This window comes from Trypanosoma cruzi, genomic scaffold, assembly GCF_000209065.1.
Source record: "Trypanosoma cruzi strain CL Brener 1047053517157 genomic scaffold, whole genome shotgun sequence".
Lineage (NCBI taxonomy): Eukaryota > Euglenozoa > Kinetoplastea > Trypanosomatida > Trypanosomatidae > Trypanosoma > Trypanosoma cruzi.
This window is the reverse complement of record NW_001849530.1, coordinates 230,753-246,186: the sequence shown is the minus strand read 5'-3', so window position 1 is coordinate 246,186 and position 15,434 is coordinate 230,753. Positions and strand designations below refer to the sequence as shown.

General features: G+C 49.1%; 7 protein-coding genes across 7 annotated transcripts, besides 33 other annotated features; all 7 read right to left on the bottom strand.

Moving 5' to 3' along the window:
- On the bottom strand, positions 1–2,035 carry Tc00.1047053509153.139 (hypothetical protein, conserved; the record flags this gene model as incomplete). The annotated part of the gene is made up of 1 exon (XM_810239.1): positions 1–2,035. A coding segment is annotated over one exon (2,035 nt), but the record flags the coding sequence as incomplete, so codon positions are not given.
- Positions 1–9,641: a sequence feature (heterozygous, Esmeraldo-like haplotype).
- Positions 2,202–2,232: a sequence feature (AT_rich).
- Positions 2,319–2,353: a sequence feature (T-rich).
- Positions 2,499–2,530: a sequence feature (T-rich).
- Tc00.1047053509153.130 (uncharacterized protein) lies at positions 2,595–3,401 on the bottom strand (the record flags this gene model as incomplete). Its single annotated transcript, XM_810238.1, has 1 exon — positions 2,595–3,401. The coding sequence occupies one exon, from the start codon at positions 3,399–3,401 to the stop codon at positions 2,595–2,597; it is 807 nt and encodes a 268-aa protein (XP_815331.1).
- Positions 3,529–3,565: a microsatellite.
- Positions 3,900–3,954: a sequence feature (CT-rich).
- Positions 4,019–4,047: a microsatellite.
- On the bottom strand, positions 4,529–5,734 carry Tc00.1047053509153.120 (acyl-CoA dehydrogenase, putative; the record flags this gene model as incomplete). The annotated part of the gene is made up of 1 exon (XM_810237.1): positions 4,529–5,734. The coding sequence occupies one exon, from the start codon at positions 5,732–5,734 to the stop codon at positions 4,529–4,531; it is 1,206 nt and encodes a 401-aa protein (XP_815330.1).
- Positions 6,001–6,030: a microsatellite.
- On the bottom strand, positions 6,152–7,471 carry Tc00.1047053509153.110 (uncharacterized protein; the record flags this gene model as incomplete). The annotated part of the gene is made up of 1 exon (XM_810236.1): positions 6,152–7,471. The coding sequence occupies one exon, from the start codon at positions 7,469–7,471 to the stop codon at positions 6,152–6,154; it is 1,320 nt and encodes a 439-aa protein (XP_815329.1).
- Positions 7,384–7,417: a microsatellite.
- Positions 7,632–7,653: a microsatellite.
- Positions 7,718–7,750: a microsatellite.
- Tc00.1047053509153.100 (hypothetical protein, conserved) lies at positions 7,794–9,053 on the bottom strand (the record flags this gene model as incomplete). Its single annotated transcript, XM_810235.1, has 1 exon — positions 7,794–9,053. One exon carries the CDS (start codon positions 9,051–9,053, stop codon positions 7,794–7,796), a length of 1,260 nt encoding a protein of 419 aa, XP_815328.1.
- Positions 9,208–9,230: a microsatellite.
- Positions 9,355–9,389: a sequence feature (AT_rich).
- Positions 9,478–9,507: a sequence feature (AT_rich).
- Positions 9,642–9,648: a sequence feature (haploid, non-Esmeraldo-like haplotype).
- Positions 9,649–10,237: a sequence feature (haploid, Esmeraldo-like haplotype).
- Positions 9,702–9,724: a microsatellite.
- Positions 9,881–11,446, bottom strand: Tc00.1047053509153.90 (dihydrofolate reductase-thymidylate synthase, putative; the record flags this gene model as incomplete). Its single annotated transcript, XM_810234.1, has 1 exon — positions 9,881–11,446. One exon carries the CDS (start codon positions 11,444–11,446, stop codon positions 9,881–9,883), a length of 1,566 nt encoding a protein of 521 aa, XP_815327.1.
- Positions 10,238–11,233: a sequence feature (areas merged during assembly that could not be assigned to a particular haplotype. This can correspond to areas where the two haplotypes were merged or to regions with more than two copies in the genome that were merged during assembly.).
- Positions 11,234–11,299: a sequence feature (haploid, Esmeraldo-like haplotype).
- Positions 11,300–15,434: part of a sequence feature (heterozygous, Esmeraldo-like haplotype) that runs on past the window's edge.
- Positions 11,546–11,605: a sequence feature (A-rich).
- Positions 11,647–11,673: a microsatellite.
- Positions 11,762–11,798: a microsatellite.
- Positions 11,931–11,971: a microsatellite.
- Positions 12,048–12,089: a sequence feature (AT_rich).
- Positions 12,115–12,147: a microsatellite.
- Positions 12,206–12,234: a sequence feature (AT_rich).
- Positions 12,280–12,322: a microsatellite.
- Positions 12,329–12,372: a sequence feature (AT_rich).
- Positions 12,499–12,525: a microsatellite.
- Positions 12,665–12,705: a microsatellite.
- Positions 12,767–12,856: a sequence feature (T-rich).
- Positions 12,999–13,019: a microsatellite.
- Tc00.1047053509153.80 (hypothetical protein, conserved) lies at positions 13,022–15,325 on the bottom strand (the record flags this gene model as incomplete). The annotated part of the gene is made up of 1 exon (XM_810233.1): positions 13,022–15,325. One exon carries the CDS (start codon positions 15,323–15,325, stop codon positions 13,022–13,024), a length of 2,304 nt encoding a protein of 767 aa, XP_815326.1.

The window sequence follows — 15,434 nt, the reverse complement described above, 5'->3', positions numbered from 1 at the left end:
CATTGCTCTGCGGTACGTAAAGCAATATGCGTGTGGGGGGAACGTATCGGTCCGGACTCGAGTTGGCCGTGGCGCCAAGAGTCCCTGGTGCTGTCAACATCATGAGAACAGTATAATCTTGATCCGGGTCCATGAATTTCAGCGGGGACGATGCACGCGGCAACGGCACAACGTCCGCGGTAACGTCCTTTGATGGTTTTAGTTGCCGTCCCCTCGGAGACGGGGATTTCTCCTTCTTGTCGTCTACATCCTCCAGCCACTTCTCCAATGCGTCCCGGCCATCCACCACCCCCGCCGCTACCACTGCAGGGGACGGATCCTGTGCGCGTGTGGGAGTTTTACGGCGGGCTGGCTGCGGCTCCCTCCCCAACAAAAGGATCACGTCATCGTCGGTAAGAGCGGCAATGCAAAGCCACGAGGTGTTGATGTCTTGCAGTAAGATATGACGACCGAGCGGCACCACACGCAGAAAATGCTCCTTCACTGTTCGTGCTCCCTTTCCACTCCCGTCTTTATCATGATATACGCGGTGAAGATGTAGGAGCTTTCCCGTACAGCCGCTCAGACTCCAAAAACGAAGTCGCGGCCGGCCAATCGTAAAGCTCAGCGGCAGTTCCTCGTGAAAGGGAACACGCATCATTGCAACACCAATGTCGCATACATCTTCCGGAGCTCCCTCCCGCAGAATGGGGGTCTCGCTAAGCACGATGGCTCGTGGTGGCGAGAAACACCAGCGGAAACGGAAATGCGAAACGTGCATTTCCGCCTGTCCCTCCGAACCATAGGCACGCGAGGAGATGTAAATACTCATGACAAGATTCCCAGGCTCGATGGGCACGTCGCAGCATTGCCTGCAGTAAACCTGGCAAGGGCCAAGGAGACAGACATTTGTAGCCATACCGGCATCAAGACGATATGATCGCAGCACAGAGCCGGTACCATTATCCCTGCCTCCACAATCACCAGTAATATCTTTGCCCCGCGATCTTAACGTTCCGTTATTCTTATTGGAAGAAAAAAGCGGGGCATCGTCGCCGCCAATGCGATCACCCGCACCATCCTCGTCGGTGTTGTTGTTGTTGTTACTTTTATTATCCTTCCTGTTGCTATTTTCCTCGCAGAAGATGACGTCCGGAGATTCTTCTTCATTCCTGTCATCAGTGAGCGTCTCATTGGTGGGCGGAGACGCAGAAACAGGCGTGGATGTGGGTGCAATCAGCTTCACCGCATGATCATGTTCAACGTCAAAGATGACCACCTCACCCACCTCATCCACACTCACAACAAACGGCTGGTAATGTCTACTGCCCGGTTTCGCATCCATCGCAACAAGAGCAAAATGAAGCGCCACCACCCTGTTCTTTGCGTGCAACTCGTGGTGAAGCAAAAAGTGAGCAGCGGTGCTCAATACACAAACGCTAAAATGCGTGCGGTCGCTACCGCATGCCACGGCCAGATATCGATTCCACTTCAGCGGAAGGACGCGTTCCCGGCTAAATACCGACTCCGCACCGACACACAGATACGCATCCTGAAGCTGGAAACTATCTCTGCTCTCAACAGCCTCCCACATCCCCGTACGCATGTCAGGAGGATTATCGCCACCCACACAATTGTTTTCCCCGTCACATGTGCCGCCAGAACTCCTGGCGCTCGCCATATTTGGCGCAGTAAGATAACGTTGACGGTATACACGGATGCCGTTTCGATGTGCTGTCACGAGCAATCCCCCCGCAATACACATGGAACGCAGTCGGCGGTTGGGAAAGGGCTCAAGCAGAATAGTCGTCGGGCGTCGCGGGTTTCGAAACATCGGCACGTGATCGGCGTAGTTCTTCCGAGAGGTCGGACGGCGTTTTCTCTCTTTTTCCGACAAAACACCTCTGCGAATTCGCCGCGAACCCGACCGTCGGCCGCTAGACGATACCGACGTGGATCGGGACGAAGCACTACTGCTGCAGCTCTCCTTGCTAGTCGTGGAATCCATGTCTATTTCCCGTATCTGTGGGACAGAAAATAAAAACTCCCCCTGCATTGTGCATCACCCCACCCCTTTCCCCTTCTTATGACACGGTGCAGGAACCTACAAACACAAACGAATAAAGTATGCAGCTGTGTATGTGTTAGACTTTGTGTGTATACCACAGATGTCGACTCTCCTCACCCTTTTTTCTTTCCCTCTCTCTCTCTTTTTCTCTTGGATATATAAATAAATATATATTTATATTATTACAGTGAACGTTTGTCTTGCAAGGAGAGTGAAAAATAGCCTTCCTGCAGTACTGCACACACACACACATGTGTGTGTATATTTATGCAAGAAAAAAAAGGCAAAAAAAAAAAAAAAAGGAAAGTTGGTTTCGTGTTTGTTTTATAAATCGGTGAGTAACGGTGGAGTTGCGTGAACAGTTTTATCGTGTCATCCGCACCAGCCTCTCTCCACAGCCATCAGTTCACCGAAGCACATTGAGATCCCACACAAACCGAAAAAAAGCAGCAAAAGAAAGAAAGAAGAAGAAAAAAAAAAAAACCGACGGAAGTCAAAAATAAATGCGCATGTTTGATCGCTTTTGTTTCTTCTCTTCTCCCTGTCGTCATTGTGAAGCCCACACTTCCACCGCTTGCCCCGTCGCCCACGGGGTCAGAAGTGCGGGCGGTCGATAAGGGAGGAGGATCGAGAAATCCGCTTTGCGGGAGCGGGCAAGGATGTCATCAAAGTCGCGAAGAAAATCCCCATCACCACTGCCGCTGGCCCCGCCTCTCTTCCCCCCACGCCAGGCGTGCGCACTCATCGAAAGCGCGGCGGTGGCCGTAGAAAACAAATTCGCAGCACAAAAAGGGGCAGACATGCCATCCGTCGCTGCCGTTTCTGAGGGATAACATGTGGGCGGTTGCGGTGTCTTGCACGCCGCTGTCGTGGAGCACTCGACATCCTGCAGCGGCAGCGGCGGGGCCGGCGCCTCCCCCACAAGCCCTCCCAAATATTGCTCCTTCAGTCGTTGTATTAAACCCGCTGCCGTTTCCTTCCCGCCCCTCTTCGCCTCCTCCTCGTGTGCCCGTACAATCAGCTCCAATTCCACGATCCGCGTCGGGTCATATTTTATCAGCAGCCCATGAATGAGTTTTCGCAATGCGATGTCACCTTCAGTCAAGTGTGTGGTGTACATCTGCTTCGCCTCATGAAGCTTTGGCTCTGGCCCCAGAAAGGCACAGTAGTAACTCACAGCACACACGCCATCATTATTGTAGTCTCGCAGGATGTCGTCAACATCCTTCAGCAAATGCGGGGCGTACATGCCGAATAACGCAAGCAATCGTTGCCGCGGTGTCAGCCGCAACACCGCAGAATCATCATCACCATCACCTTCTTTAGGGAAAGAACGGCGACAGCAGTTACCCATGCCTACTTGCCCACATGCAGATATTGACACGCCACCCCTCTATCCTACAAAACTGCTCCCTTCCCTTCTCCCTCACCGGTTCCTCCCGCCCAATCCTATTAAAGATGACCTAAATCAAGACACACACAGACAGAGAGAGAGAGAGGGAGAGGGAGAAAGAGGGAAAAAAGCCGTGTATTATTATGGCATACAGCACCACACCGCGGAAAAACATGCATGCATTTCCCTCACGCACTTCCAACCAAAACGGCAGCAACAATTTGTTGTTGTTTTTGTTTTTCGTCCCCTTAGCATTGATAGAGAACAGCAAAAATTGAGAGAAACCGAATTGCCCGTAGGCAACACCAACTCGTCAACAAACAAAAAAAAATGCGCCGATAGCAATACGTCAACAAAAAGGGATCCAAAAAAAAAAATAAAAGCGCCCTCTTCACATGCCTAACAGCGTCAATAAATCCCCAAATTCCCCCCTCCCCACGCGTCGCCACCAAATACAGAAAAAAAAAAAAAAAAGGCACAAAGAAACGGAAGAGAGAAAGAAAAAAAAAAAGAAGCCCCTCCCCCTCTCAACAACCACATAAGTAAATTTATACCACCCTCCATTGAACCTCCCAATGCACACACACACGCACACACACACACACACCGGCGGATATACATACCCTCTCAATCCCCATACAATACGCACACACACACACACACAGAACATATACCCCTTGTATAAGCACCTTCTCACTCACCCGTTCGCTCATTGTTCCTCGTCTTTTTCTTTTTTCCTTGTGTGTGTTTGTCTTTCAATGAAGTTCCTTCTATAAGCACGCCTTTAATTTTGCCCCATCGGTAGGTGCGAGCAACAATATTCGAAACAAGACCACCGGCCCCAGCCCTCATCACACCCTAAACATCATCCGTATACGGTTCAAAAAAAAAAAAAAAAGAACAGTGGGTAAGTAAGTTCCTTCAAATACATATACGCTTAAACATGACACGCATTTGCGCAAAAAGGATCCAAGGACAAAAAGAGAAAAGAGACAAGGGACAGTGACTCCATTTTTAAGCCTTCATGTGGATGCAGGCACCAAAATTGGGTTGAAAGGGCTAAAAGGAAAAGAAAGAAGGAAAATTGCTCACCTCCTTCCAATCACATGGCGGCTGATCACGAGACGTTGAATTTGACTCGTTCCCTCGTAGATAGAAAAGATCTTTGCGTCTCGGTACAATTTCTCCACGGGATAACCCGTGTTGAAGCCGTTTCCCCCAAATATCTGCACAGCAGCCGTCACGCACCTCTCGCAGTGCTCAGCAGCAAATAGCTTTGCAGATGACGCGTAGTACGTGTTGGAGCGGCCCTGGTCAACCTCCCAGGCGGCGCGATACGCCAACAAACGGGCCGCCTCAATCCCGGCAGCCATGTCTGCCAACATGAACGCAATCGATTGATGCTCCGAGACATATTTTCCCATCGCTTTACGCTGATTGGCGTAGTCCCGCGCCTCCTCCATCGCGCGTTGGGCGACAGCCACCGCGCCAATTGCCACAGGCGGACGAGTAAAGTCAAAGGCACGCATCGCAATCTTAAACCCATCCCCAGGCTTTCCAAGTACATTTGCCTCGGGAATGACAACATCCTCAAAGACAATCCCACGCGTGTCACTGCAGCGTTGGCCCATATTGATCTCCTTTTTCCCAGGTGTAATTCCCGGTGTGTTCGCATCCACCACAAAACCAATAAATCCCTCATCCGAGTTGGCAAGCAAAAAGTACCAGTTCGCAACGCCACCGTTCGTTATCCACATTTTTTGCCCATTAACCACATACGCATCACCCTTCTTCTTTGCAAAAGTCTTGATCGCCGCCACGTCTGAGCCGGCCCCGGGTTCCGTAACACAATACGCCGATTTCAGCGGTTCCTCTAACATGCGTCCAAGAAATTTCTTCTTTTGGGCGTCGTTACCAGCGATGATGACAGGTGCCTGGGAAAGATTGTTCGCCTCAAAAGCTGTAGAGATGCCGGAGCAGCCCCATGAAAGCTCCTCATGCACAATTACACCCTCCAGGCAAGAAGCGCCAAACCCGCCGTATTCCTGTGGAATATGCATGTTTATAAGTCCAAGCTCCCACGCCTCCTTGAAGAGATCGTGTGGATACTCCATTGTCTGGTCAAGCTTGGCAGCAACCGGGATTATCTTCTCCTTGGCAAAGCGGTGGGCGAGATCCCGGACCTCCTTTTGCTGCTCAGAGAGCTCAAAGCAGATGCCAGGGCCGGTGGCACCTGCGGTCGAAAGGCAGCGCGCAGTACGCCGCATGAATATGTGCGATGCACGACGAAACATGGCCCCAGACACACGCGCCTTTCTTCTTTTGTGTATCTTTTTCTCCTTCGTTCCACTGACAAATTTATTTCCCCTTTTGTTTCGGCGCAACTGCCGTGATGGGCCGTACAAAACAACTTGCGGTCGTGCGTTTCAAAGTTAAAAGGCATGAATGGAAGACGGGGTAAATTTAAAAAGAAAAAAACAGCGACGACGGCAAGCCCAAATCCAGGCAAAAAAAAAAAAAAAGGCATCCTTCACAGTAAAGAAATACACACGCGCGGCGGAAAAAAAAAAAGAAGAAAAAAAAAGAGAAATAACAGTGCCATGCTTTGTGGACGCTTGTTTCCGTGTCTTGTTAACACGCAGCCCCTTCATCCCTCCCCTCAACGCTCCTTTTTTTCTTCCACATGTCTTCCATTGCTCCTTTTTCGTTTTCTACAAGAGCGAAAAGTACTCATCGCCTATAGTCCACAGCTGAACCGCCCGCACAGACGTCGTCGGCTCACCGCCCTCCAAATGCACGTCATTTGGCAGATCAAAAACAGCAGCATCCCCATCCCCCCCGGGCCGTGCGTTGAGCAGAAGAAGGGATTCACGAATTCCAAACGTTGGGCAAAACGTGCTGCAAGACACACTAGCAAAATCTGAGTGAAGAAAGAGTGCGGGGCCCTTGCCACCGCCCCCAAAAGTAATAGCACCGTTGTCGCAGCGCATAAAGTAACGATTCGCGGCATCTGCAGGGGCCGTAAAGATGCGAAGATCATCCTCCGACGACGAAGCGGACGAGGAAGAAGAAGACGGTGACGGCACGCAGAAAAGAAAACTTTCTTCGGTCCCGACGTATTTCTTGTTTGACGTCTGTGGGATGCAGGAAATGTACGCCCCCAGCAGTATCTTCCCTTCACTTCCAGCGGAAACTATTAAAACCGCAGGTCGCTCGTTACCCCGCGCACTCCTAATCTCTTCAGCGCAGTTGTGTTGTAGCGCAAGACGCGAAAATCCGTGAAGGCCGCTGCAAAATAAAAGACGCCAGCGTCGGCCTTGAAATCGCGGCGGTACGTGTTCCTGCAGCTTGAGGAACTGCTTCCCAGTGATTGGGATGCTCGGCTTAATCGCGGTTTCACGCTTCAAGTACACATCGGGTGGCACCTCCTCCAGCGCCACACCCACATCAAACGGGGGCGCTGGTGTCGCTTGCATTCCCTCCGCGTCATCATTCCTGTCAAAATACATAAAAGAAATGAACCGTGTGAACAGGCCGCCCATCTGGTAAAACTCTTCTCCCGGAAACACCGCTCCCACCCCCCACCACCTGGGCGGATGTGCACGTCCCTTCTCGTTTTGTTTTTTGTTGTTTCTCCTTGGTCCCTCCCCCTCCAGTGATCCCCACAGATGGACACACGGTGTCATCCACAGGCAGGGAGCCCAAACCAAAAAGTAAAATGAGTGCAGAAAAAAAAAAAAAAAAAGTGGTCCCCCACCAGAGAAACCACCACGCAGACAGTTCAGGCGTATTACACACAAACACACACGCACACATGGATAGAACCAGTAGTACACCACATGCAGACAAAACATATATATCTTTAGTACGTCTCGCTGCCTCAAGGCATTATAATATTTATTGCGCATAAAAATATAGAAGGGCAAGATGTAAACTGGGCAAGAAATAAAAAATAAATAAAAGAAAATAAAATAAAAGCGACAGCCGCGAAGAAGTGGAAAATCAAAGCGATTTATTGTAAAGACCATCATTTAACCGGAACACAACTAAAGTAGAAGAAAAACAAAAAAAAAAAAACCCGGCAAAAACAGGACGCTGCGCAAATACAAACAACATTCATAAACGGTTGTATTCTTGCATCAACATGAGCCACGCACACGGGATGTATATAAACAAATTAGCCAACAAGCTAAAAAAAAAAAAAAAAAAAAAACAAGAATGAAGAGCCCACAACTCCACAAGGAGTAGCCCCCTTACCACTAACGCACAACGCATCCTTTTTTTTTTTTTTTTTTTTTTTTCATTTTCTTATTCTTGTGTATATTACCTCTCCTTCTATACCTCTATGAGTTCTCATTTTTTGCCCTTATTCACTTTCTCACATGCCTCCTTTTCGGTTTTTATCGCATCATTATCTGTTGGTGTTGTCTTTGCTGGTGATGCTGCTGCTTCTGCCGTGGGACACAGATGGATATGAACCGTCACGCGATCCGAGGAAAAGTGGCATTGGAATTTAAGCTCCTCCCCCTCTGTGAATACAACCGGCGTTGGAAACGGGCCGTTGGCAGCATCCAGTAGCTGCAACGCCTGACCCCACTGCATATCACGCGGGAAGTTGTTAAGCGTGTCAGCCGGATCTGTCGACATGACAAGATCGCCATCAAAAGCCTTCCAGTAGTACAACATCGCATGTGCCGTCCCGCTACTAGTTGCCTTGACATCTAATTTCAAATTCATGGGGATGTCACGACGAACAGCGGACGCAAAATCCACGGAGAAGAGGGCTATCGGCTCGCTCAGGCGGCGGAAGGGAACACTGCTCATGCGAAAGCCGTACTGCTTCGCAAACACAATGCTGACAGTGTCCTGTAGTGCCGTCATGTGGCTCAATTCAAGCCCCTTCCATCCCGACACCGCACACACATCCCGCAGTGTGTCACACTCTATCGGAACCGCGTACTGTGTTCCATGCTGTGGAATAATCTTCGTCGTTGGCTTCAGCAGCCTCTCACGTACATCGGCAATATAGTCGAGAGCCGACTCCCCTAATAGCAGCGTCCCAAGAATCTCCGACACCATGACATCCGGTCTATCTGGCAAATGACGCAGTGTCAGTTCTGTACTCAACATGTGCAAAACAGTCACTTTGTGTTCCATTTTGTTTGCACAAATGTTGGCGCGTGCCAACTTTGCCATCTCAGCGCTCCCCTCAACAGCCACGACCCATTTTGCGCCCAACTGAGCGGCCATTAACGACAGGAGACCCGACCCCGCACCAATCTCCAAGACACCCGTTTCGGGTGTCACATGACGTTTCAGGAGCTCATAATAAAATTCATTGCGGGGCCGGTCGTTCATCATGGCAAAGTGAAAGTCGTTCACCGCCTCCACGAGTGAAGTTGGCGCATGCCGCAGACGCCGTGGAACAGGAAAATTTTGTGGAAAGCGGTACATAAAGGTATCCGCGTGGTGTGCCGATGAATTCTGGACAGCAGAAGCGCCGGGGGGAATGAAGCCAATGTCACGCCGCGCCGCGCTCCCGTTGCCTCCGGTGGAAGGCCGCTTGTGGCCATTCGACCCTTTCTTCTGTTTATTATGCCACCTTGCAGGCATCTTGTTTTCTCCCTTCAAGAGGCGTCAATATACTCCTTTTCGTGTGTAACCTAGTTTGCGTATGATTCCAGTCTCCTTTCTTATTATTCCCGTTGCCGTTTATTAATCTCAAATATCCTTTTTTTTTTTTTTTTTATTCCGCCTTCCTGCTGCTTTATTATTATTATTGTTATTATTTGGGGGTGGTGAGCAAATATTTATTTAGTTACTTCCTTGTGTGTGTGTGTGTTGTGTTAAACCACCCACTCACCCACTGTCCCCCCTTCCACAAGATTCTGCAAAAACAGCCATGCCATGAGCGTTTTTAAGAAAAAAAAAAAAAAATTTATAATAAAACGCAATCGGACGTTGGAATTCAAATACACATGTATATAACACATATATAAGAAGCAGACATCATCCATTCCGCCCCCCCCCCCCCCCCAAATAATAATAATAATAATTAAATAAATAACCCCCAAAGAGTTCCGCAAAGTAACTTTAAAAAACAAAAACAAAATAAAACCCAAAACACCTCGTGTATTGTTGACCGTTTTTCTTCAATCAGCCCATAATGTCATATGTTTATGCATACAAACGCGTGTGTTTTATCTTTTTTTTTTTTTGTTTCTTCCCCAGACGTGTACATATTTCCCTTGCACGTCTGTCTATATATATATATATATATATATGCATTTCTGTGTCTATGTAAGAAATTATGCTGGCTTTGTCCACTTCATTGGCCCTCTTCAACGTCCGTCTCTTCGTATCGCCTTTTTACGGTCCCCACGTACTACTTTCGGCTCCCCGTTTCTGGCGCGCACGATTTGAAAGGTTTTCCTAAATGACTAAACCGCCATCTTCATGGAGATGGGAGGGTATGGCGCATAGTCAATGACCTCCATGTCACCCTCCTCGTAGTCCTCCAGGAACTCGCGCTCGCGGCGAAACACAAGATACGGAAAGGCACGTGGCACACGTTTCAGTTGCTCATTGCACGGCTCGACGTGATTGCTGTACACGTGAGCGTCACCAAGGGTGTGCACCAACTCTCCCGGCCGCAGCCCCGTCGCCTTTGCGATGAGGATGGTCAAGAGGGCGTAGGAGGCAATGTTGAACGGGACGCCAAGGCCCATGTCACATGAGCGCTGGTAGAGCATGCAAGACAGTTCCCCATTGCTCACGTAAAACTGTGCGAGCAGGTGGCACGGTGGTAGGGCCATCCTGGGCAAAGCGCTCGGATTCCATGCCGTGAATAGCATCCGGCGATCGTCAGGATTTGTCTTTAGCGTTTCAACGATTGCCTTGATTTGATCCACACCCTGTCCGTCATAGTTGGCATCATGGTGTGTGTAGGCGGCACCAAAGTGACGCCACTGAAAGCCGTAGACAGGACCGAGGTCCATCTCCTCGTACTCTGTGAGGCCACGACTGTCAAGAAACGCGCGCGAGCCGTTGTCGTCCCATATGTGGACTCCCTTGTCACTTAACTTTTTGGCATATGTTTCGCCCCGTAGAAACCACAGCAGTTCCTCGCACACACCGCGCCAAAAAACCCGCTTCGTTGTCAAAAGTGGTAGGCGATTGTTGCGGAGCGAGAAACGCATCTGTGCGCCAAAGATGGAGAGCGTGCCCACCCCAGTGCGGTCATGCTTCACATTCCCCTCGCGTATGATGCGATCCACAAGGCTTAGATACTGCTCCTCCTCTCTGTTGCGTGGGATGAGCTTCTCAAAGTAGTACTTTGTCTCGTTGCCGTTTGCCGACGTGAGCTCCTCGGAGATTGTCTCCCGCTGCCACTCAATCCCCGCCGCCGCCTCCGTACCCGACTCGGGAACGCGAAAAAACACGCTGCAAGAAGACTCGCTGGCGCGGATGGTGGTGCGGTAAATGGCTTGCAGCAAATGAACGCACGGCGGGCGAAGGGCCTCCGCATACACAGAGCCGCCACCAATGCAGTAGACCGTCTCAATGCTCGGCGTGTAATTGGGGGACGCGAGCAACCGCAATGCCTGCTCGAGTCCACCATTTACCGCCACAATGCTGTCGGCATGCAAATTCCGTTTTTCTTCGTCTGGCAGGCCGTCCAAGAGGTGTTGCGTCGTGAGGGTGGACGACAAAACGACGTTCAGGCGACCGGGAAGCGGGCGGAATTTGGGCGGAATGCTGTCCCACGTCTTGCGGCCCATCACAACGGCGTTGCGCTTCGCAGGCGATGGTTTGACGTTCTTCCCCCGCAGTTTTGTTGTCAAATCCCGGAAAAACTTCATGTCCTCGGGCACATTCCATGGGATCGACCGCCCGTCCCCAATGCCGCCGTGCTCGTCGACCGCTACAACGAGGGAAAAGGCACGCAGTGCGAGACGTGTCCCCTCCGCCACCGTCTCCGGCATGCGGATCTTAAACAGCGACATGGTGGACGCACAAGTGAGAGAAAAGTGTAAAAGTACGTACGACCTCTTTTCCGCTTGCCGGCCTGTTTGTGTGGATTCACTTTAAATATTATTTGTAACTCTTGTCTTTTTGTTATTTTTTGTTTTTGTCTTTTTGTTTTGTTTTTTCCTTCTCTTTGTGCTCCTATCAAAAGAAAAAACCCAACAAAAACAACACACAAAAATAAATAAATAAATAAATAAATAAAAGAAAAAAAAAAAGGCTCTCATGACTGAATGGTAGCCGAAAGTAAAAGAAAACACCCTCCCAGTCACCCGCCTGCTTCCCAATTCCTCAAAATAATAATAAAATAAAATAAAATAAAATAAAATATATGCGGTACTCCCCTCCCCAACCGCACACAAATGAACAAATGTCCTCTCGTCTTCATGAAAGAGGAATCCTCCACCTAATCCCCTCCCCCGCTCACATTACACACACACACACACACAAAAACAAACAAGCATGTATATACGTATATATATATATATATATGTATATACATACGGTGTCCAACAGCAACAAGCAATACGCAGTTTAATGGGAATCCCCATCAGGATTGGGTGATAATGAAATCGTTACAATTTTTTTTGATTTATTATACATATAAATATAAATATATATGTATTGCATTCCTTCATGTTGTTCCTTCTTTTTTTTTTTTTTTTTTTTTTTTTTTCTTCCATCCAATATTGTTTATTGATTGTATTTTTCCGCGCCAACTCACACTCATCGTCCACATATATATATATGAAAAAAAAAAAAAAAAGCAAATAGATGTAAACTTATGTGTGTGTTCGCACGTATATATTATATACATATATAGATAGATAGATAGATAGATAGATAGATAGATATTGCACAATTTATATAAGTAATAATACATAAAAAAAAATTTTTTTTTATAGATATAACTGCACTTGTGAGTATTGGTGTGAGTGTGCATAAGACCATATTGGAAAGTAAACGGAGAAGAAACTCAACGGGTGAATGTCTGTTGCACTTGTGAGACGTTCGTCATTCGCCTCATCCCCACAGACACACACACACACACACACACTCCGCCTGTTCTTCTCCGTCCAATGCGTCGCAGGCCTCCACCACACTTCCCTCTCGCCAGGCACATCACACACACACAAACACACTGCCAAAAGTGAGGCAAACAAACTAAACCAAAAAAGCCGTCGTCACATCTCCTCAAAAATAAAAATAAAAAAAAAAAAAAAAAAAAAAAAAAAAATGAATGCCGCTTCTGCCCATGGTGTTTTTCCCTCTTTTTCGCTTTTCTTGAGAATCCAACGAAAAAAAAAAAACATGAAGCCCCAAGGAAGAAAAAAAAGAGAAAAAAAGAAAAAAAGGAATAAGTGCATAACAGTAAGAAAAATAAAAAATGTAAAGATACTCTGCGCCTATTTATGTATTTATGTATCTCTGTGTCTATGTGTGTGCCACCCTCTCTCTGCGTACATGTGCTATGCTCACGTGTCATCCCCGGGAAAAAAGCAAAATACAATATATATTCATATTTGGCTGTTTTTTTTTTTTTTTTTTTTTCATTAGTAGCCTTCCACATCCGCATCTGACAGGGAGGCCAACGCACACTCCATCCGCGGCCACTGCTTCCGTTTGTTGAACACCAGCGCCATCGGCAGGCGTAAGGACATCGCAATAGCAATGAGGTGGGCGTCCGGCCGCTGCCGTGAGCCAGATGAGAGTTTTCGTGCGATCCAACAGCAAAGCTCCTCGAAGGAGATAACACCGGACCGAGTTTTGTTAAGCATTCGAAAGATGCGCGGGGCGTGTCGGACAATCTCGGGTCGGTCCCGCACAAAGACATCGTGTGCGTATTTTGTGAAGTTGTGGAAATCCAGAGGCCCGTACTCCGCGACAATGCACTCATAGGCGTGCGTGACAAACGCCACGCTCTCCCGGGCGCAGGGCAAAAAGGGAAAGACGGTTGCTGGCACACCAAAGACTTCCTCCAGTTGGTTGGATCCCTGCGCCGTGAGTACGGCATTGTAAAACGTAATGCGGTGCTCAAGAATATACTCCCGTGTGTAGTGGAGTTCTCGCACAACCTCATCGATGTCCTCCTCGTCGTCAACCACCCCGTCCTCAAAGCCCACCGCGAGACCACTCGGACCCGCACCAGGCGGGGAGCAGTTGACGCTCCCTTCCATGCGGAGATCCCTCTCAGAGTTCTCTCCCGACGGCTGCCGCCGCTGCACCCCCCCACGCCGACGCTCGACGACTTCACGCAGAGCGGGAATGACGGGTGTGTACCGCAGCGCAAACCGTGCAAACAGCGCATCCACAAATTCCGCCAATGACCCGCGGTGGTGCACAAGAACCGCCTGCGCCACCACCTCATCAACCACATGGGCAAAACTTATCACGGCATCACCCTTCGCTGCCGCAACATCCAAAACGTACAATTCCGCAGCTGCACGTCGCGATCGACGACTTGCGCGCCATACTTTGAATGGGTGCAACTTCAGTGTTTCAGCAGCGAGGAAGTCGGGGCGAGCGAGCGGCGTACGAAGCACCACGTGAAAAAATGCCTCGTGGATGGCATCGTGAATAAATTGGTCCTCGCCACGGGAGTTCATTGAACCCACATCTTCAGCAGTCCTAACCGCCTCATCCCCGACCCCCACCAGCCATGAAGTAGAGAACATCGTAGCATTGATGTCGATGACATCGCCAAGTAATGCCAACCCAGCGCTCTCGTCACTCCTCCCAGTTGAGGGGAAGGAGTTCCCCAAGACAGCGGCCTCCACCTGCGTAAACGTGTCGGGCCCAGAAAACACATTTTTCTCCTCTCCGTGAGACAGCGAGGCCGTGGATGACGACGCCTTAGTCACTGTCGTTGTACCTATTTGATGGCTTTGTTGCTGTGGGTGATTTTGGCACCGGCTATTTGCCTCAATAAATGGAAGATAAAACAGCATCTCCTCTGCGTACGAAGAAAACAGCCGCCTGTTCTCCCCGTGAGCTGCAATGAGTCGAGAAATAACGGCCGGAATGTCGCGATAGACGCGCAAATCCGGGAGTGGAACGCGGCATAGTACAAGGCGTTCCTGCGCCTTGCAGCTAGAGACGATGGAGGGAGCTGTGGCTACAGAGCATTTCGGCAACTCCGGGAACGCCAGCATCGCCCCGCGAGTATATTCCCTGTGAAACTCACGTGTACGAAGTTCAATAACAACCATTTTGTCCAGTTCCGTCACCTTTTCCACGGCAAGGATAAAAGAATAATTCAACTTCTTTTGTAGCGGCAGCAGCAGGGTGTGGTACAGCACCGCGTCATGCGGGTTGGCAGTGCGGAGCACCACCACAGAGTTCACGCACGACGTGCCACAAATCCACTCAAAAAACCGCTGCAACCTGCTGTCATGTGGTCTCTCGCGACAGCGGAGAACGTGCAGCGTCCTGTTGAGTGTTACCATTTGATTACAGCCCAATGCACGGCGAATGAGCAGCAAAAAACCAAGTGCAGTCACCGCGCTCAGCATGACGCTCACGCCCCCAGCGAGCTGTCTCATTTTTATTTCCGCCGCACTACAAAGCAACAAAAACAAGAAAGAATAATAATAAATAAACTGGAAAATAAATCCAAGGGAAAAAACGAGAGCGTGCCGTCGCTGCAAATGGCCCCGACCTCGTCTTTCCCCTTCCCTTTTGCGGGTAATTTTGTGTGAAGTGGAAAATGTAAATGTGTGGCTCAATAACAGGAGGGAATGTGCGTACTTGGTGCCGCGCTCCCACAAGACGTCCCTCCTTTCAAACAAAATAAAAAAAAGAAAGAAAAGAAAAACATATATATATATATTTCCCCCCGCATGCACAAACAAACACATAGAGAGAGAGAAAAAGAAAAAGAACAACAGGGATCAACGCCTTTCGTTTTCATGCATGCGTTATGCGGCTTATTTGTTATACACACTGCAGTAAAAAAAAAGAAAAAAT